Genomic DNA, 13,744 nt, shown 5'->3' on the forward strand with positions numbered 1-13,744 from the left:
ACTCAAATGCCAGATCTCATGTACATTTGGTGGGAGCTGTGTGTACACTGATCTTGTCAAGATTCTTATAATTTTAAGAGATACCCCCCCTGCACAACAAATATAAAAGGCTGGTTCTTGGGCGACATTATGCCTGGGAGTCATATCCTGCCTTGCCACCTACCCTGAATGGCCTTAGTCAAGCTACTCACCTCCTTACCCATCTTAAAGAGGATGGTACTAGTAGACTCTGGTCCCCCAAGATTGTTAGTATTAAATGAGATTCAGTTCATTTGTATTTAGCACTATGTCCGTTCCATACTGAAGACTGAAATATTAGGTATTTGTTCTTAAATATTTCTTAGAAAAGTGAACACATTTGATGCACAGAGAATGTGAAGTAAAAATTATTCAGAGGGGCTAGACAATTTCTACTTAGTAAAGGAGAAGGTATGAAAGTTGTTTAAACTGTGTAGGGACCTACTGGTTATAATTTGTTGGTCTGAAATTGTATTGTTAACAAAGAAATCTGTTCTGATGTTTAGTGGAGGCATCAATGAGATGAGATGTAGAACTTCCCCAGTTCCACACCTGGAGGGATTTACAAGGCTTTATTTTATTTTCATGATTGAGTTCTTATACATTCACAGGATTTTAGCCCTAGAAATGGGATCATCTCGTGAGACTCCTTTGTTCTACATCTGAAGAAACTGAGCCCCAGAAGAGTCAGGAGTGTCCACTGCTCCCTCTAAGGAGTTTCCAGCATTCTTGTTTGTATTTCTATAATAGTTCTTATATTCAGGTGCCTTCTGTGAGTTGTTTATGTGTACATCTTTGACAATCACTAGTTTTAGTTTCTTGGGAGTAAGCGCTGGGCCCAATTTGCTTTCATATAATAAGAGAGAAAAAGACATTTAAAAATATTTTGTTTGTGCCTCCCAACACACCACGAGGATGGTGTGCTTGTTGACTCTCTTATAGATGAGGAAACAGAGACATGACGTAACTCGCCCCAAATTGCATCTCTGCTAAATGAAGGATCTGGAATATAAACTAGTATTACTAACTTAAAAGCTACAACTGCTGTTCAGTGTGTCTCCGTTTTACTCCACACCCGACTTGTTCAAGAAACTCTAATGTGCTCTAGGAAAGACAAATCCACTAAGTACCCATGGTCTCTGCCTGCTGGAAGCTGTGTTTTAATACTTATAAGAGAATGCAGTGTAAAGTGTGCAGTAGAGGTGCAATCAAAGTGTAACTGGTGTATACCTTTGAGTAAACTCCATAATCCTTTTCATTTTTGGAGCACCTGCTAAAGGCCAGGTCTTGGTTTGTGTATTTTGTGTGTGTGTGTGTGTGTGTGTGTGTGTGTGTGTGTGTGTATGGTCTCTTAAGCTTTGTGAAGCCATGCAAGCTATATATATTGCCATTTTATAGATGAGACAATCAAATTTGAAGTTGTTAAGTAACTTGCACAAGGTCAGCTAGTAACTTCTCTGTGTCCACGCTTATTACACTCTGCCATGCCATTTTCTCCATTTGTAAAAGGAGAGAATAGGTATTTTTTGCCACATACGAAAATGAAGGTTGTATGTGGAGACTTGAAGCTCTCTATGAGATAAAGAAAAGCCAACGTAAATATCAGTATTTATGCTCATTATTGCTCTGTGCTGCCATTTTGGAGATTAACCCTCTACGTGGTTTGGGGATTTGTTTCATAAATGGTATTAGAATACAAAGAGAATAGAAATGAGATCACATATATCGTCCACTCTCCCAATACAGGGACCAAGTCCTTGAGATGCCAGAAAGCAAACAGTAAAAACATGAATGTGGAGCAATAGCTGTGAGAAACCCTTGGGCGAGGGGAGGTGGTCGATTGCATGCGTGGGGGTGGGAGTCACACTCAGAGATGGATGGCCTGGCTGTAGCCTCTCCCTCAAAGCGCGCTGGGCAACTGGAGGCTGAGGACTTTCGCCTGAAACCACAGGGTCAGAGTGTATATGGAAAGAAGCCTTCCTCACAGTTTTGATGAACGTGGGTTTGCTGGTGGAGTGCAAAACCGACCCAAAGAGTTCCCTGAAAGAACACCTACAGAAGAGCTCTCCTGCTGCCCTGAAACCCTGATCATTGGATATTTGCACCTGCTCTCTCCCTTCCTAGGCAGGCAAGTGCTAACTGGATGAGGTGTGAGAAGAGCAGGCAACAACAGAGCACACCAGGGTGCAGAGCAGGTGTAGACAGGCTGGCTGGTCCCCAGCAGCATCCCTATACCAGACAGCTTCAGAGGGGGCTTTGCCCCGATGGGCGGTTCAGGGTGGTGCCTCAGGGCTTCAGTCCGTAAGTAGGAGGGGGTTGGCTGAGGCATGGGGTCTCGTTCGCCTATATCCGTTTCCAGAAGTACCAGCCATATGCAGCTTATTCCCCAATCACTTCTTACTGCAGTTAGATCAGCTTTATTCACTCCATCTTCCCATCAGGTCTTAGGCATCCAGGCTTAGCACATACTCTCCCCTTTACCAGAATTTGTCTCCCTGTTTTTTTGCTGGCCTTTTTACTTCTGATACCTGAGCAGTTAGCCTAGAAATTAACTCTTCCAAGAAGACCTCCTTGATACGTGCCCAAGTCCCACTCCTCTGTATTCCCATAGCACCCTGTGCTTACTTGTATCACACCATTTTATAATTGTTTGCTTGACTGTCTCTCCTCATAGACTGAATTCTTGGAGGAAAGGGTCACATCTTAGTACATCACCTGGTACATAATAGGTGCACAAAAAATACTTGTTGAATGAATGACAGATGGTCTTATAGCTGCTTACTTCAGAGCATTAGTTTTCAAACGCACGTCTTTTGACTTGAGACACGTATCTCAGTGTCTCTGTCTCAGGCAGACTCAGTGTCTGCCTAGGGGTAGGGGAAAAATTGAGTAAGGTTGACTTTTTCTTAAATCCACCTGCTGGAATCCAAGAAGATTTCTTTAACTGGTTTTTATCGGCACTCCCAGATTGTTCCTTAACAGGATCGAGAGAGAATGTCAGGCTAGGTTAGGTAATATGGACTGGCCATTGACAGATCTCGTGTGTAGCTCAGAATAATGGCTCACACATTAGAAATGCTGATGGCTTACGGTAATTAGACGTGTTTCTGAGAACCAAAGGTAGATTTCTGGAGTTTTCTTCCTAATTTGCTGGTATTAAAATATGCGCCATATTTTCCCAGAAATTGGGAGGGATTGAGTTCATGTTGTTCACATATTAGGTAACTCCAGAATCATGGCTGCTTTGCTGTTGCTTTGTGGACACCCGGACCAACTTTAATATAATTGTGGTTGGTTAACCACTTATTTTCCTTTCCTGTCAGCCGTTCAGTTCCGGGTTTTGTTCTGTTGGAATAATGGTATTGCTGTTAAAGAAGCTGCTAGATTTAAGGAACAATATCCCATTGAGCCCCAAACTGAGCAGAGTGAAAATTGGTTGCGTACTTTCTTATGAAACTAGAAAAATTTATGATTTCAGGAACAGGGATGGGGCTTTTTCCCCTCACTCATCCCTGGAGAAAACATTCTTCTACTTAACTATTTAGGCATTTCTCGTGGAATCATTGAACTGCAGCTCTTTGTTTTTGAGAACACTTAGATGGTCCAAAGAAAATTTATCTAGGGGCAATGATGATAAAAATTACTTCCAGGGTGAATTATTATAAATGATCAGATAATTGGGGAAGAGATCTGGTATAGGGTGATGGTAGTTGAAAAAGCAAGCATACATTATTCTTTAAGTGGGTGGTGATTTTTAAGGTGGAAGAGCAGAAACCCGCTCCTAGAGTCAGTTCTGTGTCCCGTCTTTGTGGCCTGCAAAACGTACCGCCTCTGCAGTTGCCTCCTCAGCGTGGTTGTCAGCCTGGACTAAATGGCAGCAGTGTGAAGGGTCAAACAGGTGCCCGGCAGACATGATCTTCTTCCCACTTTACTCTTTTTTTTTTTTTTTTTAATTAGTCTTTTTGTTACTCATAGGCCGATCCCAAAGAGCTAATCAAGATGGTCACCAGGCACGTGACTCGATACGGACAGGAAGCCTGGCCCGAGGAGCTCGCTGCACTGACCAAGCAGTTACAGTACTACAACGAGCGCCTCCTGGACTTCACTCAGGCTCAGATCCTCCAGGGCCTGCGGAAGGGTGTGGATGTGCAACGGTTTACTGCAGATGACCAGTACAAACGGGAAACCATCCTCGGTCTGGCAGGGTAAGGAATACCCTCGTCTCGTAAAGGGATGGATTTAGAACGTACAAGAACAAGTTGAGTTACCAGGACTATTAATCACAGTCCTATGAAGGTTCACATTCATGGCTGCTGTAAAAAGGACTTTCCCCTGCTTCTTCCTGGCCTGTGAGGGATGTGTGTGTCTTCCCAAATGGGTTAGTGATGCAGACGGTATTTTGAGCCTGCAGATTTAAGTAGTAAGGATGGGAATTATTTAAAAAGCTTCCCATGATTTTGATAATCCAATACCAGTACCATGTTAGGGGTGATAGAGTGGGGTCAGGGGTGAAAAGTGTTAAGCTTACTATAGAAATTTAAAAACAAGATTCCCTTTTATTCCTGGCTAGAGTCTCACTTTGCTACTACATGGCCGTTTAATTTCCTCAGTATGTTAAAAGTTAGGTACCGTTGACTTAGTACAAGAGGAGGGACTGAGTGTTATGGGTCCAGGACACCTTTATCTGTCCTGGGTTTCTAGAGAAAGAAGAGCTAACCGCTTGAGCACTTTCTTGTTCGAGGCCTGTAGCAGCTGCCATTCTTTCCTTTGTCCCTTACCGCTCTCAAGAGAAAAGCAAGCCCTTGTGTGAGATGGTGGTACGGTTGGGAAGGTCCCTTTCTAGGTATGGAATTCCCCTTGGTTTTCATACTCGTCTTCATTTTTTGTTTTAGATCAGATGAGTTCAGATCAAATGAGAATTACATGTCACATGGTGGGAAAGTGAAAAAAAAAAGTTTTTTAAAGTGTGTTCACCCACAGTGGTTATTAAGTTAGAGGTATGTTTCGTTTTTAACACCCCAATTTGTGGAGTGCTTATCATGGGCCAGGAACTGTGTTAGGTGCTCTGTAAACTTTATTTTATAAACATCTTTTAACCCTTAAAGATAACCGTATGACATAAAATGTTGTTATCCCCATCTTACAGCTAAAGAACGTGAGGCTCATTGATATAAAGTAAGTGGCCCAAGTTTACATAGGTGGTAAAGATCACAACTGTGACTTTAACCTTGATCTGCCACATGCCAAAGGCATCACATCTTCACACCATGTGCCCTCCCCACACTGCTGGATTGAATTCTCAAGGAAGCATTGGTGTGCAGTTCAGTCTAGGCTTCCAGCCCTTGAAACGAGGTTAAATTGTGCTTACGTTTAACGATTATTTCTCTCTCCTGATAAGTTACCTTAAAATAACAAAGATAGGCTTGGTTATGGTAGTGGTATATGCTACTTTTCATCATTATTCTTTTTTTTTTTTTTTTTAAAAGAAAGTGGCAAAGTAACCTTGGTACTCTGTGATAGTTTTATATTAGCCTGGGCTTCTTTCCTACTAGAAGACACCCCAGATTCTCTTTAGAGTGAGGCGGGGAACAGAGAGATCAAAGCGAGAGAGTTGGAACAACCTATAGCAGAATTAAGTTAAGAAGAGAAATAATAGAATTTTTTTTTTCTCTTCCCCTCTGTTCTCCTGGAGGTTCATAATTTCATAGGGTCATTTAATATCCAATCTGAAAGTGACCAAAGAGATCACTTAATCCAACCCCCTTACTTTTGGAAGAGGAATCTGAGAACCACAGAGCTTTAAAGGATTGTTCAAGGCCACACAGCCGGGAGTTGAGCCTGGGCTTCCTATTTCCAAGTCCAGCGGGCTTTTTTTTTGGGCATTTGGTAATCCTTGGTGCCATGCTCATGGTGTCTTAGAAGAGAGGTTACTATGCAGAATAAAAGTCGTTACGGCGCGCCTTACATTTGGCTTTTGGTCTTTGTCTTTTCTTTTTAAGTATCCAGCTGCCATATGCTATTTGAAGTATGTCCTGAGGACAAACATATGCTTTTGATAAATATATAATAGAATCTTCTCCACAATCTGTTGGTTAGAAAAATACACAGCAGTCTTTAGATGGCTTGTTTAAAATGTCTCAGAGTGTCTGGGTTTTCTGAGTTAGCAGTTCTGACTTGGAGATGGCATTTTAGCGTCTCACGTACAAGGATCCTCGAAGGACCTGCTTCCTTCTGTTCTGCGGCTCCACCTTCAGATGTGACCATTCTTTATTCTCTCCCTAATTGTACGTCCCTTTAGTGGCAGTTGTTCTCTGTGAGTGCATTATAGTTGTCCTCTGTCGTCTCTGTATCTTAGTGATTACATTCTCAGTGGTTAGGGTGACTTTGAGGAGAACAGAGAATAGTTTGGTTAGTTCCCACTTTTATCAGATAATAAAGATGTGAATACTTACTGAGCATGTACCTGGTGTCAGGCACTGTGCCAGACTCCCACAGTAGGAAGAGTGAGCTGCTAATGGTTCCTATTCTCCAGGAATTCTCACCTATCACGTGGATATTGGTATTCAATGAGTACTTTAAGAAAAAATTTTTTTAATTAATTTATTTTTGGCCACGGTGGGTCTTCGTTGCTCCACACGGGCTTTCTCTAGTTGTGGCGAGTGGGGGCAACTCTTCGTTGCGGTGTGAAGGCCTCTCATTGCAGTGGCTTCTCTTGTTGCGAGCACAGGCTCTAGGCATACGGGCTTCAGTAGTTGTGGCACGTGGGCTCAGTAGTTGTGGCTCGCGGGCTCTAGAGCACAGGCTTAGTAGTTGTGGTGCACGGGCTTAGTTGCTCCGCGGCACGTGGGATCTTCCTTGGCCAGGACTCAGAACCTGTGTCCCCTGCATTCGCAGGTGGATTGTTAACCACTGTGTCACCAGGGAAGCCCAAGAAATAATTTTTGACAGTTACCTAATAATCCAGGCATTGACAGACTTAACCCAGTCCTTGGCCTCTTTTTTTATAGTCTATGAGCATAGAATGTTTTTTACATTTTTAAAGCTTTGTGGAAAAACAAGAATAAAAAGCAATAAAAAGAAGAATATGCTACAGAGACTGTATGGTGGTAAAGCCTAAAAGATTTACTGTCGAGCTCTGCGCAGAAAACATTTGCCAACTCCAGGCTGATCAAATGTATAAATGTCCTGGCTTCCTTAGCTGGGGTAAGTACAGTCTTAGCAGTATTACTTAATGATAACAGGTATTTCATTCCCGTTTCTGTGGTTTTGTCCACCATTCTTCTAACCAAGAATTCCATCCTTATATTTCCTCTACTTCTGGGAAATAGGGGTCTTGCAGTAGTCTTACCAAAATGGCCTTTATGTAGGTGCTCTGGACCAGAATTCCTTATATGCGTAGAGATTCTCAAATCTGATGATACCATTCCCTGGTTTAAACTTTCCACTGACTCTCCATTGCCTACAGGATAAGATACAGGTCCTTCAGCTGGCCTGTATGGTCATGGTTGTGACACCACGCCCCCTTCTGCTTCCTCTGTCAGAAGCCCATCTGTCTCTTCTCCCTCTTTACAGCCTCTACTTATTTAATCCTTGTTTACTCTCCGATCTTCAGCTCAGATTGGTCACTCTCTCGTCTCCATCCTCACAGTGTTTTGTAGCATTTCCTTTAGCACTCCCCACATTCTGTTTGATTCCTGGTTCACATTTCACATCCTCCATTAGGCTGTAGGTTCCTCAAGAAATATCTTGTTTGTTTTTATGTCCTCAGCAGCTAGCATCGTAGCTGGCCCAATGTAGAAAACAAAAATCTGTTGAGTGACTAACTGTGCTTTCTCAAATATCTATCTGTAGGGTAGGGATCCCTTTCCTTTCTACTGCTTTTTGACTGTAGGCTCCGGTATCTAGATCAGAATTTTTTGACCTCAGTACATTTTGGACTGGGTCATGCTTTGTTGTGGGAAGGCTGTTCTGAGCATCGTAGGATGGTTGGCAGCCTCACTGACCTCCCTGCTAGATGCCAGCAGGTCTCTCCTTTTCCTCACCCACTGTGACACTCAAAAATGTCTCCAGACACTGTCAAATGTCCCCCGGGGGACAGATCACCCTCGGTTGAGGTCCACTGATCTAGACAATTCCTTGGTCAATTGCAATGCACCACAGAGATACAAAGAGCATTAAAATTCCTTCGGTGTACTTTTCCTGACTTACTGTGAAATGTCTTATTAAGGACTGTGCTGGCTGCACCCCTGTCAGCTGGAGAGCGGTCCTGACGAGCGTCTTCTTTGCTGATTAAGGTCATGTGTTTCTCTCCTCCCCCTTCCCCTCTGGCTGATGGACATTCGTGAAGGACGCTTGAGGAGAACGTCTACAGCATTGCTCTTTCTCTGGCCCAGCGCTACAGTGTCTCCTGTTGGGAAGTTTTCATGACCCATTTGGAGTTCCTGTTCACCGACAGTGGGTAAGCACACAACTCTTTTTTTTTTTTTGCGGTACGTGGACCTCTCACTGCTGTGGCCTCTCCTGTTGGCGGAGCACAGGCTCCGGACGCGCAGGCTCAGCGACCATGGCTCACGGGCCCAGCCGCTCCGCGGCATGTGGGATCTTCCCGGACCGGGGCACGAACCTGTGTCCCCTGCATCGGCAGGCGGGCTCTCAACCACTGCGCCACCAGGGAAGCCCATGCACACAACTCTTATGCAAGTTTATTTCCGTGTCTTTCTTTTCAGAGTCTATTTTAAAGGAATCTCGAAGTCATACTGTTCAATTTCACTTTTCCTTTTGAGCTATAGTAGACCAGTGTCTTTGTATAGTCTCTCTTCATATGTCTCTGACATACCAATACGCTAACTGTAGTCTTAGTTTTTGTTTTTCAGTAATAATAGTCCTGAGTTTGAGACTTTAATGCATTCATTTATTCGAAGATATTTATTGACAATCTCTTGTGTACTAGGAACAGTGTTAGGTGCTAGGGTTACAATAGTCAGTAAATTTCAGCTGTCTTGGAACTCATAGTCTACGGTGGGAGACAGACCATAATTGAATAATGACATAAGCAAATGTGAAATTAAAGCTGTTATAGGCACTGTGTAAGAGAGCCCAAATAGGGGATTTGGCATAGTTAGGGAAGGCTTTCCTGAAGAAATAACTCTTGAGCTGAGACCTAAATAGTGACTCAAAATTAAGTACACTGCAAGGAGATGGGAAGCATTTTCTAGGGAGGCAAAACAGTTGAGTGCAAAAGCCCTTTGACAGGATGGAACATGATGTCTTTGAGCCTAACAGGTGGGTAGTATGGTGACGCCCTGAGAGTCAGTGGAGCACGGGGTGAGGTGGGGCTGCTGAGAACCTGGAAACCAGACCTTGCAGCCAGATCGTACAGGCCCTATCCAGGGCTGTGGGCTCTTTCCTAAGAGTAATAGGAAGGTAGTTAAAGATTCTGGTAAAAGAGAGGGAGGTAATATGATCAGATTTGCATTTTGATAAGATCACTGTGGCGACAGTGTTGAGGAAAGATTTTAGGGAGGCCAGCATAGACATATATGGACCAGTTCGGGAGCTATGGTAGTAATAGACTGCAGGACAGGTGACCATAGCCTGGAGGAGGGCTTTGAAAGTACAGGAGAGGTGAGAATGGGTTTCAGAGATACCTGGAAGGTGAAATAAATGGTAATAAATAAATTGATTGATAAGAATAAGCTAGCTATGAAGGTGAGTGAAAGGAGAAGAGTCAAGAATTATCTCCAGGATTTTACTTGGTCTGCCTCTTGGACAGTGACATCATTTGAGACAGAAAACACTAGTTAAGGACACAAGGTATTTCAGGGGAGGGTGAGGAAAAGGCAAAGGAATGGAAAAGTTTATACACATTGAAATTCCCAAGAGGAAAGGTCAAGCAGACAGTGCATCTTATAGATCTGGAATCCAAAAGAGAAGGTGGACCTGGAGATGCTAATTTGGGAGCCATGTGCACATAGATGATAAATAAGCTGTGTTGTGGGTGTGCTTTGGGTGATGAACATAGAATGAGAAAAGGAGAAAGACTTACGACAGACCTCGGGGACCTTCCACAGTTAGTGATAGAGGAAGAGCTGCTAGCAAAAGGGACAAAAAGAGCAATCGAGAGGAAGGGCTCTTGTTCTAGGCAAGCCATGGGAAGGAAGAGTTTCAAGAAGTGGAGGTAGTATTGAAAGGTCAGGACCTGCTTATAACTCATCATCTTTAATTTTTATTAATATCTTTGAAATTGTACCCTCTACGTTTTAGTATTTATGAAATTGCTACATGGGTAATAGTGTTATCTATGATAAATATTGTACTGACTTCACCATTTTTGAGGCATAGAAATATCTTCAAATAAATGTTCCTTCTTATACGCACATTAGCGTAAAAAAATCTTGGCATTTTATTAAATATCTTTTTCCTTTCGTTGAATGTGACATAAAAGGTTGTCATGTCTGTATAGACAGGATGCTCCATTGGTCTCTGAATATATTATAAATTATCAGGCACTCTAGTAACGTGCAAGACTGTTCCCAGCATATCATTATACCTGATAGTGGTGTGATTATACAAACGCACGGAAATTACAAAAGCAGGAAATCATTACCTCCTGTTTTGTCATTACTTGTGAGTGACAAAACACCTAATATTGATTTATCAAGTGGTGTTTGTTGCTTCATGTTCTTTACTTAAAAGCCTGGTGTTTGCCTTACTATTCAGTTCAGCTTAGTAACACAAGTATTAAAGATCAGCCTTGTTAGTACAATAGAAATTGCCCAATATTTACTTGTTGAGTCAATGCCAATGGGAAGCTAATAGGTCAGAGCTGCAAGAAAAATAATGTTCCGTACCTTAGGGTTTGTATTACTGTTCCGTTATAAAAGCCATCTTCCCCCCGAAGTTGATTTTTTCTATAATTTTACATTCTCCTTCCTCTTGGTTGAATTTGGAGGTATTTCCTCGTCTCACCGAATGTACAGATAAGCAGACACACAGGTCGGGTGAGGCAGCATTGTGCAATAGAGCAGAAGCCTTCCAATCAAGAAACCTAGAGCAAATCCTGTGTCTCTCCAGCTGTGTGTCCCTGCACAAGAGAATTCAATTCTCTGAAACTCATTTTCCTTTACTCTAAGTGAGGTGTCATAAAAATTAAATGACTTCCTGGTGAAATATCAAACCTACAGTACCTGACACATGATCCATAATTAATGGTAGTTTATTCCTGGAATTTCACTCCGGTAAGAAAGAGATAATTGTCGTAAACACCCAAACTGGAGTTCCCGGTCTCCTTTTTCCCCTTATTCTTCCTCATTTTCTTTCTTTTTCTTGGTAGTTTTCAACATCAGTGATGGCTTTGAGCGGCTGTGTACACCTGGAGTCGGCTCCCTCTGGCGGACACTGGTTCTCCCAGGGCGTGTTCAGCTCCCTGAGCTCAGGGCTGATTTCTCACTCACTGCAGCCTTCACAGCCATCTTCACCTCTAGGCTGTTCTAGACACTTTGGTGCATCTTACAGATAACATTAACTACCAGTGAGGGCATGGGTTTTGGAGTCAGGCCACATTTCAAGATCCAGCTCTGCTGCCCATACCCCCAACTGTGTACCTGGGCACGTCTCTTAATCCTCTTGGGTCACTGTTTTCTCAGTTAAGGGGACCACCATCCCCACCTGGTATGGTTGTAGAGACTAGAGAAAATCTGTGGAAAGCGTATAGCCGGGGGCTCTTTAATGCTGTCGAGATTGTTCCTGTTATTGTTCTTACCAGTCCTGCTGACTCCATGTGTGTCTGTAAGTTTTGAATATGGGATCATTTTGAAATGGCAGAGGATGTTTCTAGCTGATAGAATAGTACCACATTTGTTTATTCATTAAATATTATTATTATCTTTTTCCTAGTACCTTTGTGTACCAAGCATAGGTTTAAATGCGGAACAAGACAGACACATCCTTACCTTTATAGAGCTTATATTCTAATTGGGGAGACCCCCGTCACACACACACACAGTTTAAAACAACTAAAAAATAAATTGCTGGTCATAATAAGTACCATAAAGGAAATGCACAGGGAGCAGATGGGAAAGGCCTCTCTCGGACGTAAAAAGAGCTCACTATTGGAGAATGGAAGAAAAGGCATTTCAGGCAGAGGGATTGCATTTCAGGCATTTCTGGGACAGGGACGTTCCTGGCCTTTTTGAGTAACTACAGGAATGCCTTTGTGGCTGGAGCGCATGGGGCCTAGTGAGCAAAGGCTTACATAAGGGCCAGAAGTGCCTCTCACTGTCAGCCTTGATAACACTCCGTCTGTTCCTTCTTATTTAAACTGCAGACCTGAAGGCCATACATCCTACATTTTCATTTCACTCTAGTAGGTACTTTTACCGTCACCCAGGGGATTAATTATCCAAGTGATTTTGCTTGGGTGGCAGAGATCGTGATACCTCTTCATCTCTGCTGGTTAGTTCAGTGCTGCCTCTTTCAGGCCCCTGGGAAGGGACTCTGTGCTGTGCTGTTTTGCACAGTCAAGTTCATATTCCCTGGTAGGATTCTTTTGGTCTCAAGTATAAGGATGGGCAAGAGCATGCTGTAGCTGTGGGGAGGTGAACGAGCTATAATGCATCTACCTTTTCCTGCATTGAAACAGGAGTGACACAGAACCTCTGCCTGAGGGTTGCTGTCGCTCATAGGCAGGTTTGTGTCCAGATTGTCACATGGTGAAGAATTCTCAATTCTGGCCTTCTCTTCTTGACTTAGTTGAGGAGTTTGAGAATAGTTGGTGTGTAGAGAGGGGATTTAAGGCAACTTAGCTTCTTAAAAGTATGTTATAACATTGAAAAAGAAGATAAGTAAAAATTCAAACCAGGAAAAATCCATTTAGAGTAGGAAGGTTGAATGTAGAAATTCAGGTCATAGGTCTTACTTATTTTTTAAAATTGAGCCATACATAAAATTTTGATCTTTCTTTGGCCTAAAGGACCATGATCCTGGTCATGACCGAGACTGTGATTTGCATTGTACATAAGAAGAAATCTTCCACTCCTAAAACTGGAAGAACTAATTACTACCATCACCAAAATGGAAGCAATTGTTTCCATGTATCTGCAAGCTTCCTTTCCACGTTGTGATTTTTAAGGCCACTTTTCCCCCAGATAGGAAAAAATTCCTGACACTGGCACAAAATGTAATAAGCAAAAAGATGCATTTTGGGGCCTGTTTTCGTCTTGTGGAAAGTGCACAGTCTTTGGATCCTGCAGGTCTGGGTTTAAATCGTGGCTCTGTGACCTCCTTCTAGTGTGTACATGGTGGGCAAGTTGTTTCATCCCTCTGTTCCTAAGTTTCCTCCTCTGCAAACTGAGTAGTCTTATTCCATTTTGCAGAATTGCTCTGAGATTTGAGAGATTTATACAAAATGCCTGACATGTATTAGATGCTCAAAGGAAAAAAAAAGTAGTTGCTATTGTTAATTCTGGAAACAGACCAGATTTACTGAACTCACCCTCTGACCGCTATCAGCCTAACATTGCAAATCTGATTTTTTAACAATTATTTTTCAGGATAGTGTGCTATCAGTTATAATATACATGCTTTGTGAGAATTAAATGAGATGACACAGTACTTAACGTATAAGATGTGTTTGGTAAATGATGCCTGTTGTTGCTTCTGTGCTATGGTGTCTTTTAAAATACCTTTTGGTTAGAGAGGTGATAATATGAGACTACATAAACCAGTC

At 42.5% G+C, this 13,744-nt stretch overlaps 1 protein-coding gene across 9 annotated transcripts in view; it reads left to right on the forward strand.

The window, feature by feature from the left end:
- The window catches only part of NBAS (NBAS subunit of NRZ tethering complex), a 339,915-nt gene that overhangs the window by 216,991 nt on the left and 109,180 nt on the right, over positions 1-13,744 (forward strand). For all 9 annotated transcript variants that reach the window (XR_004521674.2, XR_012325807.1, XM_033837994.2 and 6 more), the window contains 2 exons: positions 3,994-4,223; positions 8,366-8,476. Coding sequence is in view for 7 of the 9 variants with exons in the window: in XM_033837994.2 (XP_033693885.1) it covers positions 3,994-4,223; positions 8,366-8,476 (341 nt within the window). In the remaining 2 variants the exon portion in view is untranslated. The remainder of the gene's footprint in view (positions 1-3,993; positions 4,224-8,365; positions 8,477-13,744) is intronic.

The sequence above is a fragment of the Tursiops truncatus genome, chromosome 14 (genome assembly GCF_011762595.2).
Source record: "Tursiops truncatus isolate mTurTru1 chromosome 14, mTurTru1.mat.Y, whole genome shotgun sequence".
In the NCBI taxonomy this organism is placed as follows: Eukaryota; Metazoa; Chordata; class Mammalia; order Artiodactyla; family Delphinidae; genus Tursiops; species Tursiops truncatus.